Here is a 17,210-nt window from a genome sequence, read left to right on the forward strand (position 1 = left end):
CCTTTGAACGGTTGTTAAACAAACTGTTGTAAGTCGAGGACTATCTGTACAGTCCTCGGCTTACAGCTGTTCATTTAGTGACTGAAGTTACAAATGGCACTGAAAAAGTGACTTATGACTGTTTTTTTCACTTATGGCCATTGAAGCATCTCCCACGGTCATGTGGTCAGACATTTGGCAACCGGCTAATAGTTACGACGGTTGCAGTGTCTCCCGGGGCACGGGATTCCCCTTTCGCGACCTTCCGACAAAGTCCATGAGGAAGCAGGTTCACCGAACAACTGTACTGACTTAACGATGACAGGGATTTGTAAAAGGTTGTAAAAATGGGGCAAAACTCACTTAACAACGGTCTCACTCTGCAACATCTATTTCGGCCTTGATTTGTGGTTGTGAAATCGAGGATTAACTTGCAGTACTGCTGGTTAGAGCCAGCCAGAGAAGCGATCAAAAAAGCACCCAGCATGAAATTCGGAAGTTATGGGAGCTTCATCGCTTGAGACTTTCAAAGAGAGACTGGACTGCCATTTGTCAGAAATTGTGTAGGGTCTCCCGCTTGGACGGGGAGGTTGGACTAGATGACCTACAAGGTCCCTTCCAACTCTGTTCATCTGTAAATCTGTAAAGGTGAAATGTTTGTGCTAAGGAGAAGGGAAAAATAAAAATTGGCAGTGCCCACTTCTGCTAGATGTTCCCTGCTGGGGCCCTACTTAGGAATGCGTGTGCAGCTCTGGTGTGTAACTGTGTGTGCGTGCGTGCAGGAGACTGGCCAATCAGGGCAGAAGGGGGGGGGAGAGCATGGGGGGGAGAACTGGTGTGGCGGTTGGCAGCAGGATGCACAACTCCCCCCCCCTTTTTTTTGCACACACATGGACACGCAGGCGAATACAAAGAGCTGTGCAACCTTCCCGTATCCTTTGGCCAGGGATGTGTGTGCATGCACACGGGAAAAGGGGATGGGATTAAGGGAAACTGGGAGGAGGGGGCGGGGGGGGCGATGGTGGGAGGGAGAATGGGCCCCAATCTGCCCTTCTTTTTTGGCCTTGCCTATAAGACAAACAACCAGGAAGCGGAATGAGTGCAGGAGAACAGTTTGGCAGGGAAGGTGTACATGTGTGTGTGTTTGCGTGTGTGTGCATGGGTGTGTGTACACCCATAAATATGGTACAATGTTTGCAAAATGGCTAGACAGGTTGACGTGTACAGAGAAAACAGGAAGGTAACCAAAGGGGGGATTTGGAAGCGATAAGCTGGCAACAGGTAGAAAAATAAGCATTCAACAGGATAGAGGGCACTTGAATTGCATCGTTGGGTTTCTTAAAAATGGGGGGTTTGCAGGAGATCAGGATCGACACAACCTTTCCTCCTGAGTGTGCAAAGATTTGTGGGTGTGCAAGGATTCTTCCGAATGGAAGGGATGGGATCGTTGGGAGGGAGGGGGCAGGCCTTGGGACAAAGACTAGAAAAACAGGAGGAAAAGGCGATTATGGCAATAAGGCCCAGAAAAACAATGAGGAATTTTCAAGGCGATACATCATGAAGTCTCCCTTATGGTTTTTATTTCGGCTCGCTTGGGTTGGTGGGAGACGATGTGGGGGGCTTATTCAGTACTAGCTGGATACTCATGCTTTGCTACGAAACTATGTGGCTGGACTTAATTTTTGGGGAGGAAAATAAGGTGGGAAATTGTGCCTCTGCCAACCAGCATCCATCGGTATTCATCAGGCTAGCATCCTGTTAGTGTGTGAGAGTTGAGGGATGTTTGGAAACTGAAAGAGTATTTGCTGTGTGAGCAAGAAGGAGACATCAAGGAGCCTGGGCGTGGCTTAGCTCAACTGTTCTGTACTAAAGCTGCTTGGTGCTTGTGAAACTGAAACTCCTCTCTACTGCTTGTGTTTTGCATTTGGAAGAGATTTCTTTTCAGGTGGGGAAGTCGAGTGGAACTCCTTAGCATCAGAGCGTGTTAATAATATAAATAATATAGGAAATATTCTAAATGCTCTGATGGTCATTTTGAAAAATCCTTTCTTAGTGAACACCTAGAAGCCAAGAGGAACATACATGCCAAATGTCACGTTTGTAGGCTTTACGGTTCTGGAGATTTTGTGATGATGCGTGAGTGGTATTTCGCTTTTATCTATAGAGATTATAATTCTCATTTTCATCCCCAACTCATCAGCCCCAAAGCCACCAAGCTTCAAACCAGGGTTTCTTTCTCAGGCTGCTTATTCTAGCCACTCGAAAATCCAGAAGCCTGGTTAACGGAGCTGGTCTGGGTTTGGTTTCCACTGCCGTTAAAAAGAATAAATAAAGATGTTTTTAAGTGGAGGTAACCTGTAGGGGAATGGCAATGTTTAGCCATAGGAAGCTGCGCCTGAGTGATGCACCGGGATTGACAGGAGGGTCTGTATGATTTTGTGCAGCAGGATTTCTGTTTGAAAAAAAGGGGGTGAGAGGGAACCGGGCTGATTGGAGGCCTGGAGCCAGAAACCAAAAATAAGTGAATTGAGTTTGCAGGTGCTTGAAAGCTTTGCTTGACGTATAGGTATCCCTCGGGGACTCTTCAGAGATTGGAAAGACCCACTGAGGTAGATTGCAAAAACAAAAGAAAATGAACAGAAGGGAACTTGGAGGTCATCTTTTCTCTAGACTAGCCCAACCCAATTCCTGCAACCGTTTGTTGTATGTTTTTGTCTCCAGGCATTTAATCCTCTTAATTGCTCTTCTCTGCACTTTTTCCAAAAGTCTCAATTATCTTTCTTGTAATGCAGTGACGAAAACTGGATTGTAAGGTGCAGCCTGACTAAGCGATACTAATACTTCTCGTTATTTTTATTCTATGCTTCGGTTTATACAACCAAGGATCATGATAGCTTTTTTTTTTTTTTTTTTTTGGCCATTTGGGGAAATGTTGCAAGGACGCTGGTCTGATTTATTTCTGATACTTTGGAATAGAATACAGAATAGAATATAGAATAGAATACAGAACAGTATAGAATACAGAATAAAATAGAATAGAAATAATCGAATAAAATCGAATAAAATAGAACAGAATAGAAATAATAGAATAGAATAACAGAAGATAATATAAAATAGAATAGAAATAATAGAATAGATTAAAATAGAAGAACAGAACAGAACAGAATAGAATAAAACTGGAAGGGATCTTGGAGGTCTTCTAGTCCAACCCCCTTCTCAAGCAGGAAAAAGGCGGGTGGGGGGGAGACTTGGAAAGGCATCTGAGCCTTAAACTCATCGCTTTGCTTGGAACCTTCTGTCTGGGCGGCTCAAAGCAGCAGAGAGAAGTCGGAGCCCTGGATTGCAGAAGCGGCTTTGAAAAATAAAAAGCATCCAGCGAGAACCTCCCGAAAGCGGCCCCCTTTTTCCTCCCCACCTCCCACTCCCCTTTCTCGTCTCCGGGAGCAAGGCGCCAGGGCTCGGAGCCAATCAGACGCGTCCGGTTCCTCCGCGCCGGCCAATGGGAAAGCAAAAGGGGCGGAGAAGCAAGGAGCCCTTTGCTTTGTGTACACGGCGGCTGGCCGGCTGGCACGCGCGCGCTTCTCGCTGTGCTGTGCACGCGGGATGGAACGTTCTGAGCCGTGGTGTTCCATTTGCCAGCCTTCGAAGTCGGGACACGGGTCGAGCGCGCGTTGTGTGAACAGGTCGACCCGGATTTTTTTTTTTTCCTGACAGTGCGAACGCTAAACGGACGGCACAGATTGCCTTTAGAAGCTGTGGGAAGCTTCATCGCTGGAAGTCTGGAGAGATTCTCAGTCATCCAAAATCACGGTTGTCCCCAAAGTGCTTTTTTTCAGGAGGCAACCGGACATTTTGGGGCGGTTGTTGTTTTTTTTTTGGAAGATTTTCATCACGGGAAGGTTTCAAGAAGAGTCTGCCCTCTTGTCAGAAAGTCTGCTTGGGCAGGGGTGGGTGGGTGGGTGGGTGCGTTAGACTAGATGACCTCCAAGATCTGCTAATCTGATTTGGAGTCTGTGTATTTGAACCCTAATCCCCCCTCCTCCCCCCACACACACGATGGACCTAGCATTCTCATGACCTCTTGTGCATCCGGAAGCTGTTCAGTGGTTTTTTTAGAGCCATCTTTCCTGAGGGGGAAGTGAGAAAGAAAAAGAGAGGGGGGAGAAAAAGAGAGGAAAGAAAAAGACAAAAAATGTGAAAAGAGAAAAAGGGAGAAAGGAAGGGAGAAGGGGAGAGAGAAAGAAAGGAGAGGAAAAGAGAGAAAGACGGGAGTAAAGAGAAAGGAGAGAGCGAGGGGAGAGAGAAAGGGGAGAAAGAAAGAGATAAGGATCAAAGTGATCCTGAAGGTACATTAAAGGCAGTCCTCAATTTACAACCATTCATTTAGCGACCACTGGCACTGAAAAAACATGACTTACGCCTGTTTTTCACCCTTAGCAACTGGTGTGAAATGTCACAAAATTTTGGCCTCAGTTGTGGTCGTAAATCAAAGACTAGTCTCTAGGATGTCCCAACGGTACAGGTAGCCCTCGGATTATAACACTTCGCTTAGTGACTGTTGAAAAATGGAAAAAAATGACAGGGACATTTTTCATGCTGATGACCGTTGCAGCATTCCCCATGGTCACATGATTTACATTCGGAGGCTTGACAACTGACTCACGTGTATGACGGTTGTTGCAGTGTCCCAGGGTCACGTGATCTCCTTTTGTGACCCGAGAAGCAAAGTCAATGGAGAAACCAGATTCACTTAACAACCGGATTACCAATTACCAAAGAACTGCAATGATACCCTTAACAACTGTGACAAGAAAGGTTATAAAATGGGGCAGAACTCACTTAACAAATTTCTCACTTTGCAACATAACATTTTGGGCTCCATTGTGGTGGTATGTTGAGGACAACCTGTATTATATTTGAACTACAATGCCCATAATTATGCTAATATCGAGCTGGGACAGCCAGATTTATTCAGAATCCAGGTAGTCCTTGACTTATGACCACTATGGAACCTCTACATTTCTATTGCTGAACAAGAGCATTGTTAAATGACTTTTGCCCCATTTTACAACCTTTCTTGCCACCGTTGTTAAGTGAGGAACATAGTTATTAAGTGAATCTGGCTTTCCCCGTTGACTGCTGGTCAGAACGTCGCAAAAGGGGATCGTGTGGCCCTGGGATGCTGCAACTGTCATAAATACGAGCTGGTTGCCAAGCGCTTGAATTTTGATCACATGACCAGCAGTCATTAAATGTGAAATGGTCGTAAGTCCCTTTTTTTCCCAGTGCTATAGTAACTGCAAATGGTCACTAAATGGGTGGTTGTTAGTTGACGATTACCTGAAATGTGCCAATATGGCAGAGATTTAATCAAAACTTTATCCGGGTTTTCTGATAAGTTTCGGACAATCCCGGAAGCTGCCAAATATCCTGTTAACTGTGAAAATCGGGTGGTATTCTACCAGTTCGGCCCAGTTCGGTCGAACCAGTAGCTCTGAGGATCATCTATGAGCGAACCGGTTCGCTCCAACGATCAGCTGCTGGGCCCGCCCACCTGCCCCGCCTCTATTCTGACCTTTATTTCCCGGTTTTCAAGCTCAGCTGTTTCGGGCAGCACAGTGAATTGCCGTCCATCAACTGTTTAACACAGAGGGAGAGGGCAGGATTGCAGGAGCAGGCCAGTAGCAAACCCTCTGCATGTGTGCGAAGTGCGCCCACCAAGCTACGTCCACAGAACTGGTGGTAAAAATATTTGAATCCCGCCACTGGTGAAAATACTTGTTTTTGAAAATCCCATCGTACGGCAGTTCCCCCGCTGTCTCCCTCTCTCGGCGCTGAGTTAATTGCGAGAGTCCATTGACAAGACACTCAGGAGGCCATGAATAAAATTTACAAGAGGTCAGCAGTGAGTTAATAGAATTTCCGATGCTGTGGAGTAAGAGCCAAGAAGACACTACAATTCAGATGAAACGGCAAAGCAAGAGATCTGAAGGATTCTGGAGTGTTTTCGGCTTTGAAGCGCCTCTGAACCGAGTGTTAAGCTGGAAGTGGCTTCAGCCACTTTGTTAATGTTTATTATAGGCTGATTTTTAGTATTTTATTATTTTTACAAGTAGCTCAAGGCAGTGAAACATATCGGATGGATCTTTCTCCAATTTTTCCCTACAACAACAACCCTGTGAGGTGGGCTGGGATGCGAGAAAGGGGGTGGCCCAAAGCCACCCAGTCAATTATGATTAAGGTGACAGTAGAACTCACAGTCTCCTGGCTTTTGGCACACTCAGCCAGCTTTCGTATCTTAAGGCGGAACTAGAACTCACCATCTCCTGGTGATTAGCTCAAAGTCACCCTGCTAATTATGACTAAGGTGACACTAGAACTCACAGTCTCCTGGTTTTTGGCACACCCAGCCAGCTTGTGTGTCAAAGGCAGGACTAGAACTCAACATCTCCTGGTGATTGGCTCAAAGTCACCCAGTGACTTTCTATAATTAATACAAGACTAGAACTCCCAGTCTCTTGGTGATTGATCCAAAGTTTGCCCAGCCAGCTTTCATGCCTAAGGCAGGAGTAGAACTCCTAGCCTCCTGGTGATTGGCCCAAAGTCATCCAGCCGGCTTTCATCCTAAAGCAGAACTAGAACTCCCGGCCTCCTGGGATGCCTTCACCATTAAACCAAGCTAGTTCTCTTTTGCTTCCTTCGGCCCGGTTTTTGTGTCCGCCTGGATGGCAGAAATTGGTTAGAGAGCCTGATTTGAAATCTCTGCGATGTTCCAAAACCACTTGTGGCCTTGCCATGATCATTCAGCTGCTTTATTTTCCTTGATTCGTTCCTTCGGTAGCTTGGTGTCTACAGGAAGAGAAGCATCCTGAGGCTTTCCACTCCGCATCAGGGCCATCTTACCTTCTACTGCCTCTGAAATCCCGGTCTTGATGTCGTTCAGCGCCACTATCTTGTTCTCCCCACCCCACCCTAATGAAGCCAAATGCTGCTGTTGCACTTGCAAGCAGGAGCCGGGGGCTCCTGTCACGGCCCCACCACCACAGGCCCCATCGTCCTCTCCTTGCACCCCCATCACCATCACAGGCACGGGGCTGTCAGTCCAGTCCTCGGAACAGCTGCTCCACATTATCTACCAGCGGGTCGAAAAGGCGGTCGGCTTAGCCGAACTGGCGCTGAGCTTGGCGAGGGCCAATAATGAAGCCCTGAGACGTCTTGAGGAAGACGTGGCAGCCTTGCGCCGGGGGCCCCTCGTGGCCCTCAAAGCCAGCCCCCTGCGGGTCCCCGAGGAGCCCGAAAACGAGGAGGAATTGGAGGCCGAAGAATTCGGGAACGGTGTCCAGGTGGTCATTGAAGAATTGAAGCAGCTGGGTGCTGCGTCGGCAGCAGTGGGGCGGCCCGAACCCTTGGCCTTCTCGCCCGTGCCGGGCCTTGGCGGAGTACGTAGCCTAAAATTGTGGGGCTCCGTCTCTCTCACCCCATAAAAATCCATGCCGTAGCCCCGTCCCTCCGGTGGGGCACAGATGGCATCATGAATAGTTGATGACTTTTCTCATGCTTCCTGCAAACTGGCTCTCCAAAGAGTGACAGTCTGGGAGTCACGCCAAATCAGGCACCAGAGAGGCTTCAACGAGAGTCGAAAAGAGCGGCACGGTTGGCAACGCCATCCCAAGCCGAGCTGGAACTGGGTTTGGTGCTGTTCGGGGCAAATGAAGAATTTGGGTCAAGGTGGGGTGGGGGTTTGACAGCAGAGGAGTGTGGAAAATCCAGCGGATGAGGAAAAATGCTCCCTATCCTCTGGTGTTCATTTGGGCCTGGTATGATTTTTGTTCCTGAGCAATCAGGAAAGGCTTTGCTTTGTAAATGCGTGCTCAGAGCATTGTAGATTTTGCATTGGCATTTATAGTCCCCAATGTACGACCGCAATTTCTACTGCTCAGCGAGGCAGTTGTTAAGTGAGTTGTGTCCAATTTTACAACCTTCACTTTTCACAGTTGTTAAGTGAATTGCTGCAGTTGTTAAGTGAATAACGTTGTTAAGCGATCCTGGCTCCCCCCCCCCCACACACACTGATTTTACCTGTCGGAAGACATCTGGGTGGGTCGCCAAAGAGAATCACAAATGACTGGGATTCTACAAATGTCATAAACATAGACATGCCAGTTGCCGAGTATTATACAGCTAGTCCTCGACTTACAACAATTCATTTATTGACAATTCAAATTGACAACGACACTTGGGACTATTTTTCACATAACACAGCATCAAAATTCAGATGCCAACTTGTTCATACTTACGACCACTCCTGTGTCTCAGGGTCATGTGATTCCCTTTTGCGATCTTCTGACAAGAAACACAGGGAAGCCAGATTCAGTTAACGACCGGGTTACTAACTTATTAACTGCCGTGATTCACTTCACAACAACGGCAAGAAAGGTCATAAAACAGGGCAAAACTCACTTAAAACATGTCTCCCTTAACAGCAGTAATCTTGGCCTCAATTGTGGTCGTACGTCAAGGACTACCTGTATTCATATATCAACTGTCTCGCTTAGCAATGAAAATTTGGGACTCCGTTGCGGTCATAAGTTGAGGACTTCCAGCAAAGGATGTATATAATTCTTCCTCTCCCGCCAGGTAGCCGAGGAATGTCCTGCAGGAGATGCCCCAATGCCGCTGGTCTATGTCCCTCCTTCTCCTGCCCCACAGATGGCCCAGCAACCACCGTTCCAACCTCTGGAAGAGCCTCTTTCCTGCCCGGAGGGGTCCCCCAGCAGCACGACTCACGAGGAGCCCACGAACGTTGAACCCCATTTCTGTGTAGGCTTCGCTGGTCTCCCTTGCAGGAGCAGAAACCTTGGGCAGAAAAATGCCAGGCGCAAAAGGGATCTGGTCTTATCTGTGAGTCGATTCCCTTCCTTGGGTTGAGCTTGTGACCCATAAGGCACCCGGCGTTCAGACCCAAATAACTTGTCTGAATAGTGTTTTTCAACACTTGGGACAGATGGCATAATACCATGTTTCGCCGAAAATAAGACCAGGTCTTATATATATTTTTGGGGGGACCAAAAGACCCATCAGGTCTTATTTTCAGAGATGTCTTATTTTGTAGCTACCTGTCTGCTCCCTCCTACCATCTGCTTGCTCGCGGCCGTAACGGCTTACAGGGATTCCCAGGGAACATGCACTTTTCGTCCGGACGGAGAAATGACGGAATACTGGAAGCTTCGTCTGCTTGCAAATGCGCTAATCCCTCTGTTTCAAAGCGCCCCATTTGTGAGCAGACGAAGCTTCGTCTCTTTCTGGGCGAAAAGTGCGCGGTGGAGTCCGGCGGAGGCAGGCGATCCCAACGTGCCACCCACTCTGTCCCACCATCTCTTGACTTGCCTGTGGCCTGGCCGGGGTGTGTGCTGACATGGGATGTTGGGATCACATGCCTCCAATCCATGCCTCTGCCTCCACCTGCTGTCGGTGATGCCGCGCGAAGCTACCGTTTGAGCCAGGCAGCTGCACAACATGTCCGGATCACCTGTCTCCCTCCACCTCTGCTTTCATGCTCGTACTTACCTGTGTTGTGCCAAGGGGCTGGGGGGCTGCTGCTGCTGCTGGCAGACACCATTGGACCCCATACATTCGCTGCCTCTTGTGCTGGCCATGCCAATCCCTCGGGATTAATTTTTGGGGTAGAGCTTAATTTTTGGGCCCACCCCCCAAAAAAATAAGGCTAGGGCTTATTTGGGGGGATACACAATAGTTCAGCCAATCCTCACATTCTTCTCTCTTTCCCTTGGTAGAAATTGGTCCACAATGTTCACAACCACATCACCAACGAAAAACGGTTTGATGGCGCAGAAAGGTGAGGAAAAATCAGGCTTTGCTAATTACATGTAAAAAGAGTCGTGGTGGCGCAAGTGGTTAGAATGCGGTATTGCAGGCTGACTCTGCCTGCTGCCAGCAGTTCGATCCTGACCGGCTTGAAGTTGACTCAGCCTTCTGTCCTTCCAAGGTCAGTAAAATGAGGACCCAGGTTGTTGGGGGCAAGATGCTGACTCTGTGCACAGTGAAGCAATATATAAATGCTATATTGCTGTTGCTACAGGTAGTCCTGGACTTAGAACCATTCATTTAATGACCATTTGAAGTTACGACAGCACTGAAAAAAGGGACAGGACCATTTTTAACACAACCGTTGCAGCATCCCCGTGGGCACGTATCAAAATTCAGCCACATGGCAACTAGTTCACATTTATGACAGTCACAGTGTCCTTGTGACAACCAAAGTCAATGGACAAGCTGGATTCACTTAATGACTGTGTTAGCCGCTTAACAACTTATGCGATTCACGTAGTGACTTTGGCAGGAAAAGTAATAAAATGCGGCAAAACTCATAACTGTCTCACTTACTGATGGAAATTTTGGGCTCAGTTGTGGTCATAAGTCGAGGACTACTTGTATATCTTTTATTGTCTTGGGATCTTACTTTCCTGTCGGAGAAGGATAACCATCTGGGCATGATGGGCTGAGCTTTGTAACAAGGCAATTAACAGATGGTGTGGTGTTTTGTATCATTTGTGCGGGCTGTGGGTCACAACGGGTGTTTCATTGTTGTTTAATGCCCAAACCCAGCAAAGATTTTCCTTCAATTTATTTACCTGCTTGCTTGCATAAGAAAGTGGATCCCATAATCCGTTGTTATCAGCGGAGTCTGATTTATAAATTATGTGCAAAAAAAAGCATTTTATCAACGGAGAGCAGTCCTTTCAAGTGAAAAATTTAAAAACTGCACAGCTTCTGCGAATTGACCACAACTGAACTCAAAATGACTCCACCCCGCAAGGGATTATGGAGTCATTAAAAGATGATGGTGATGATTTTATGTTAAATTTTAGTACTGTTTTTGAAGTTCTTCATTCATAATCTGAATATTTTACTCTCTTTCCTCTTTTACAGCATTAAATCATCTTGGAATATTTCGGTAGTCAAGTTTTTGTTGGAAAAACTCAAACACGAATTGGTCTCCAATCACCATAATTATACGGATAAGGAACTAAAAGGTGAGCTGAGGTAATTTTTTTTTATTTTGCACCCGTTCGGTTTCTGGGTTTCAGTGCTAGAATGTACAGGTACTCCTCATCTTACAATGCTTCATTTAATGACCATTGGGAGTTACAATGGCACTGAAAAAAGTGACAGACATTTTTCACATAGTTGCACTATCCCCAATGGTCACGCAATGAAAATTCAGACAATGGGTTCCGCTTTATGACGGTTACAGAGTCCCGGAGTCAGGTGGTCCCCTTTTGTGACCTTCCGGCAAGCCACGTCAAGGTTAAGCTGGATTTGCTTAATGATGGCAATGAGTCACTTAACAACTGTGGCGTAAAACAGAGCAAAACTTCCCTGAACACATTGCTCACTTAGCAGTGGAAATTTGGGTCTGGAATCATGGTCGTACATCGAGGACTGCTTGCATTCCCCTGCCCCACTGGGGAAAAAAATTACTTCTTTCTGCTTCGCTAAACAGAAAATTTTCTTTGGCTTTAGCAATAGCTGCTGGCGTTTAGTCTGCAACTGATGGATGATATTTGAAAGGTTGAATTGTGTACGCAGAGACGCATTTATAGCAGCCGCCGGCTATTCTAGACCCTAATTCTGCATTCTGGATTGCTGATTTCTGCACACTTGTGCCCAGACAACATTTTCTCCTTTTAGGTGCTTGCGTGGCCTACTTTCTGACTAAGCGACGCGAATATCGGAACTCTCTCAATCCCTTCAAAGGGCTTAAGGAGAAAGAGGAGAAGAAATTACGAAGCAGGCGGTATCGGGTAAGGCAATTAGCAATTCCACATGTTTTGGGTATGTCTTGTCTAGTGAAAAGAAGAATTGGGCTGTGTGGGGGGGAAACATAGCAATTTATATATGTATAAAAGTGAAATACCACTCATGCATCATCACAAAATCTCCAGAACCGTAAAGCCTACACGAAATTTGGCACATATGTTCCTCTTGGCTTCTAGGGGCTCCCTAAGAAAGGATTTTTTGAAATGGCCATCAGAGCATTAGTATTTCTTAATATAGTCATTAACACGCTCTGATGCTAAGGAGTTCTACTCCCCCTCCCCACCTGAAAAGAAATCTCTTCCAACTGCCAGTTGCCTCACATTCAGTCACTCACATTCCGCTACCTTACTAACTCCACAGCCATTTGCACCACTTAGGTGTCCTAAGGACACAGACAAACCTCCAAGTTGCCTCAATGACCCTCTAAAAGGATGCAAACTACACTTAACAACCAGGAAGCTACTTTGGAATCAAAGGTATTAGTATTTTTATTATCCACCATCCAGTCAGAGCTGAAGAAGCTCCTTGGATGAGAAGCAAAACATCTTCAAAGAAAAGTCAGAAAGTCCAGTTATCTCCTGAAAAAAAGCACCTTTGGGACAACAGTTGGAGGATTGTATTTTATAACGCTTTTGCTGGATAGATAGATAGATAGGTAGATAGGTAGATAGACAGAGATGAATGGATGGATAAATAGATAGATAGATAGATAGATAGATAGATAGATAGATAGATAGATAGATAGATGATAGATAGATAGATAGATGATAGATAGATAGATAGACAGACAGACCGAGATAGATAAATAGATAGATAGACAGAGAGAGAGAGAGAGATAGATAGAGAGATAGATAGAGATAAATATAGATAGATAGATGATAGATAGATAGATAGATAGATAGATAGATAGATAGATAGAGATAGATAGATAGATAGATAGATAGATAGATAGATAGATAGATAGATAGATGATAGATAGATAGATAGATAGATAGATAGAAAGGAATGGAAAAGAGAAGGAAGGGAAAGGGATAGGAAAGGAAAGGAAACCTTTATGTGTTTCAATCACCGACCACCAGCGAGCCAACAGACTGTGAACTGAATTTCTCCTGCATAGCCCGATCACAAAGTTTCGTCATGAAGCACGGATAACTAGCTAGTCTTCCAATATTTGAGGGGCTGCCCCAAAGAAGAGGGATTGAACCTGTTCTCCAGGAGAAGGAGAGGAGAAGAAGGCAAAAAAGGAAGCAACAAATGGAAATTAATCAAGGAGAGAAGCAACCTGGAACTTAGGAGAAATTTCATGAAAGAACAATTAATCGGTGGTTAATTCAGTAGTTGTGGATTTTCCGTCACTGGAGGTTTTTAAGAAGACATCGCAGGACAATTTGTGTGAGGTATTCTGTTTGAGTAGGGGGTTGGATTAGAACACCTTCAAGGTCTCTCCAACGCTGTTATTCTATTATTTTTATTCTCACCTATTCTATTGTTCTGTTATTCTATTATCATTTTGTTATTTGGTTACAGGTGACCCAATAAGCCAATAACTATTCCATTTATTACTCAAGGTTTTTTTTTTTTTTTTGGTCACGTTTTAAAAGCCGATACAGACTTCCATCGATTTTATTTCAGGATGTCTGTTAACAAAAACGTTGAAGCTGGCCCCCGTATGGAAGAAGAAATTACCAATATTCCATTGAAATCTATAGAGAAAAGGCTATTTCCCCCCCTCACAGTTGATAGAATACAGGTGGTCCTTGACTTATAACAGTTTAGTAACCGTTCAAAGTTACAACGGCACCGAAAAAAGTGACTTTTGACCATTTTTCACACAACCATTGCAGTGTCCCCCGCGATCCCGTGATGACAATTTAGATGCCTGGCAACTGATTCATATTTATGACGGTTTATCTCGGAGTCACGTGATTCCCGTTTTGCAACTTTCTGACAAGCAATTTAAGAACCATGTTACTAATTTTATCAACGGCTGTGATCCACTTAGCAACGGTGATGAGAAATAGCTCAAAATTCCCTTGTTTCTGTTCACAACAGAAATGTTGGCCTCCCTTGTGATCGTACGTTGATGACTTCCTGTAATAGGGGCTTAGCCAAGAAGGCTAGGTTCAAACCCGATAGCTACAAATGCAGCCCTCTCAGTTTCATAGGAAAATATGAATTATTCAAAAGGCAAATATAAAATATTTCAAAATTCAAACGCAAGCTCATCTCAAGCTTCTTCGTTGATATAGGGAATTTCTCCTTCTAGACTCCATAAAACATTGGGCTTTTTGTCAACTCCAGCCTTAGCTTTATTTATTTTAAAATGCAAACTTCTGTTTTTTACGACCTCCCTTTAATTGTATTTACCGAAGTGTCAGTTCCATTATCTTCCTGGGCTGATATACAATTGAGGCTGGCAGTCTATCAACATTAAGTGAGATATTAAACCTTACTGGATTTAATTTAGATTTAAGTTGTAATCCCTCCACTTTGCAATTAATCGCAGCGTGAACATGCAAGTTCTCCTCAACTTACAATAGTTTATTTAGCGACCATTCAAAGTTGCAAAGGCACCGAAAAAAGTGACTTATTATGCTCATTTTTCCACACTTGTGACCGTTGCAATATCCCTCAAAATTCAGATGCTTCTCAATGGGTTCATATTTATGATGGTCGCAGTGTCCTGGGAGTCAAACGGTCTCCTTTTTGCGACCTTCTGACAAAGCAAAGATTCACTTAACGACTGTGTGACTAACTTTAACAAAGGCAGTGATTCACTTAACCACTGTGGCAAGAAGAAGTCGTAAAACCGGTCCAAATTCACTTAACAAATGCGTCCCTTAGCAATGTCAATAAAGGGGAATAGCGTTGTATCGTATTGCACCACGGGCTTATCAAAATGGTGCAATAAAATGAGACCGGGAAGTGTGGGGGGGTGTCTCCCAGCATGGCAACTTTAAGGCTTGTGGACTTCAACTCCCAGAATTCCCTGCTGTCTAAGGAATTCTGGGAGTTGGAGTCCATGTGATATAAAGTAGCCAAGCTTGAGAAACACGGCCGAGAGACCATTGACAATAATGGGATTTTGAGCTAGTAGTGATCGTTCCTTCTTACTCCAATGGATCTTCTATAATTACTAGATAACAAATAATTGTTATCCAGGTCATAGCTGTTATCCGTGCTTCCATGTAAACACGACAACAACAAGCTGCGGAGTCAAAAGAAAACCACAACAGTGTCACACAGATTGTGATATCTCTGTATTGGTGGCCTTTTCTGTCTCCTCTTCCTAGGGACGCCCGGGAGAAAATATTACAGTATTTTCATCCTGGTTTATTTAGGGGTAAACAAACCTAATTCAGTAGAGTCTTCGTTTAACCCTCAGAATAGGATCATCCTCCCCATAATCCCTTGCAGGGTAGTCTGGGCAACTGAATGGAGCTGCGTGTTTACTGGCCAGATGCCCTTCCTGTTGCCAATGCAGAGTTCCCCCCCCCCCCAGCAGATGTATTCTCAGTGTGCCCAGAGAGAGAGAGAGAGAGAGAGAGAGAGAGAGATCTGTCTCTACCTGGGATCGAACTCACAGACTCCGGATTGTGAGGCGAGAGCTCCTCCTCTAGGCCACCCTCAGAATAGGATAATTTTGTAAAAAGAATAATTCAGCCGCCTCTTAATCATCCAATTCAGGGCCAGAAAGCAACAGTAGGCTTATAATACTTCAGTAGGGAAAAAAAGAGCATAAAATTCGAAATGAACCTTTTACAAGACTGGACATGATTTAAGTTTTATCCTTTGCTTAAACAAGCAAGGTCTTTAATCAGAAAATGTCCCCGGGATATTTTCTTTTTATAGTTATCATCTCCTTAAGTTATGAATGGACGTCTCCAAGAAATAAATTTAATTTCCTCCCTCCCCTTGAATTAATGTGCCTAAGATGATGGGTGAGAAGCTTCCGGCTTCTTAAAACAAACCCCCACAAAAATATTATTTTCCCAAGCAGCAGCTCACCTCCCAATTTGCTCCTATGTACAGGTAGTCCTTGACTTATAACGGCTCATTTGGCAACTGTTCAAAGTTACGCCGCCGCTGAAAAAAAGAGATGGCGATTTTTCACACTTATGATTGTTGCAGGATGTTTCCCTGAGCAATGTCAAGAAAGGGGAATACGGTTGTATCGTATTGCACCAGGGGGCGATCAAAATTGTGGCTTGTGGAGTTCAACTCCCAGAATTCCCTGCTGCCTGAGGAATTCTGGGAGTTGGAGTTGTGAGGTGATCAAAATTCGGATGCTTGGCAAGTGGACCTCAGTGTCCTGGGGTCATGGGATCAAATGTTGTGACATTCTGACAAGCGAAGCGAATGTCTTAGCCAGATTCACTTAACATAAAGGTGGCTTCTCTCCCCCCCCCCACATCCTTCCCTTTTCAAGCTTTTCGCCAACCGTTCGGGGGTGGCCCGGTTGTTGGGCTCGGATGAGCAGCGTCTGTGGCAAGGGGTCACCGAAGAGCTGATGTCGGACGAGGAAGACAGCACCCGCGAAGCGGGGGTGTGGGTAGCGCGATCACCTCGCTTCCGTGCGATGTCGCTCAGCCAGCTGTGCTACCGTCTGGATGCCAACTCCAAGCATGGCACCAAAGCCAACCGGGTCTACGGGCCGCCCTCCGAGCGCCTGCCCTCTGCCGAAGTCCAGCTTCTGCCCCCACAGCTGTATAACCCCCACTTCCAAGAGGAAGACCCCAAAATGGGCACCCCATGCCACAAAGCTTTCGGCTCCGAGCTCAACTCCTTTGTGGAGATCAAAGTAGAAAAGGACCAGTAGAGGATCCTCGGCTCCTTTCCACGATGGCCGGCTGACTAAAACCACCAGGAAGGGGCGGGGGGGGGGGGGCCGGGTTGCGCACAGTTCATCCTCGATTTACAACGATTCGTTTAGCAACCTTTCGAAGTTGAAGGCCTGAAAAAACTTGACTTGCCTCCAAACTGATCACCTGGGGTCACGATCCCCTTTTGCAACCTTCCGACGAGCAAAGTTGGGCGGGAAGCTGGATTTAACAACCAAGTGACTCTCACTTAACCACTGCAGTGCTTCACTTAACAGCGGATGCAAGAAAGGTGTTGGGGTTCCGAGTATTACATTCATAATAATCAGACCTACGAGACAAGGTTCCTCCAAGAATTGGTTTATGGGACATACCATATTGGCATAAGCTGGTGAAAACCGAGTCTGAACATTCCCATGGTTTTCATCTAATTAAAAGTAAAAGTTTCTCTCATTTCCCAGTCAGTCAGTCACACGGTCCAATCAAGGCCCCCTCTGGTTGCCGGGTGACATCGCTCCGCCTCTTCCTGGTCACCTGTGAGAATGTTCTTGGTTCCCAAAAGAAAGTATT

The 17,210-nt window shown here is 45.6% G+C and overlaps 1 protein-coding gene across 1 annotated transcript; it reads left to right on the forward strand.

Moving 5' to 3' along the window:
• Positions 1 to 803: 803 nt before the first annotated feature.
• Positions 804 to 16,811, forward strand: CZH14orf93 (chromosome Z C14orf93 homolog). Its single transcript, XM_026683052.2, has 7 exons — positions 804 to 910; positions 6,821 to 7,418; positions 8,617 to 8,880; positions 9,774 to 9,835; positions 10,930 to 11,033; positions 11,692 to 11,804; positions 16,250 to 16,811. The coding sequence occupies exons 2-7, from the start codon at positions 6,912 to 6,914 to the stop codon at positions 16,637 to 16,639; spliced, it is 1,440 nt and encodes a 479-aa protein (XP_026538837.1). The 5' UTR covers positions 804 to 910; positions 6,821 to 6,911; the 3' UTR covers positions 16,640 to 16,811.
• The last annotated feature ends 399 nt before the right edge of the window (positions 16,812 to 17,210 follow it).

The sequence above is a fragment of the Notechis scutatus genome, chromosome Z (assembly GCF_049901735.1).
Source record: "Notechis scutatus isolate UNSWTSFEM ecotype Mainland chromosome Z, rNotScu1.2, whole genome shotgun sequence".
In the NCBI taxonomy this organism is placed as follows: Eukaryota; Metazoa; Chordata; class Lepidosauria; order Squamata; family Elapidae; genus Notechis; species Notechis scutatus.

Bases quoted from the DNA above. Each gene is read 5' to 3' on its own strand.
- CZH14orf93 (XM_026683052.2), top strand. From the start codon at position 6,912: ATGTCGTTCAGCGCCACTATCTTGTTCTCCCCACCCCACCCTAATGAA. The intron at 11,034-11,691 runs GTGAGCTGAGGT...TTCTCCTTTTAG, and splicing joins TACGGATAAGGAACTAAAAG to GTGCTTGCGTGGCCTACTTT. The intron at 11,805-16,249 runs GTAAGGCAATTA...TCCCTTTTCAAG, and splicing joins TACGAAGCAGGCGGTATCGG to CTTTTCGCCAACCGTTCGGG.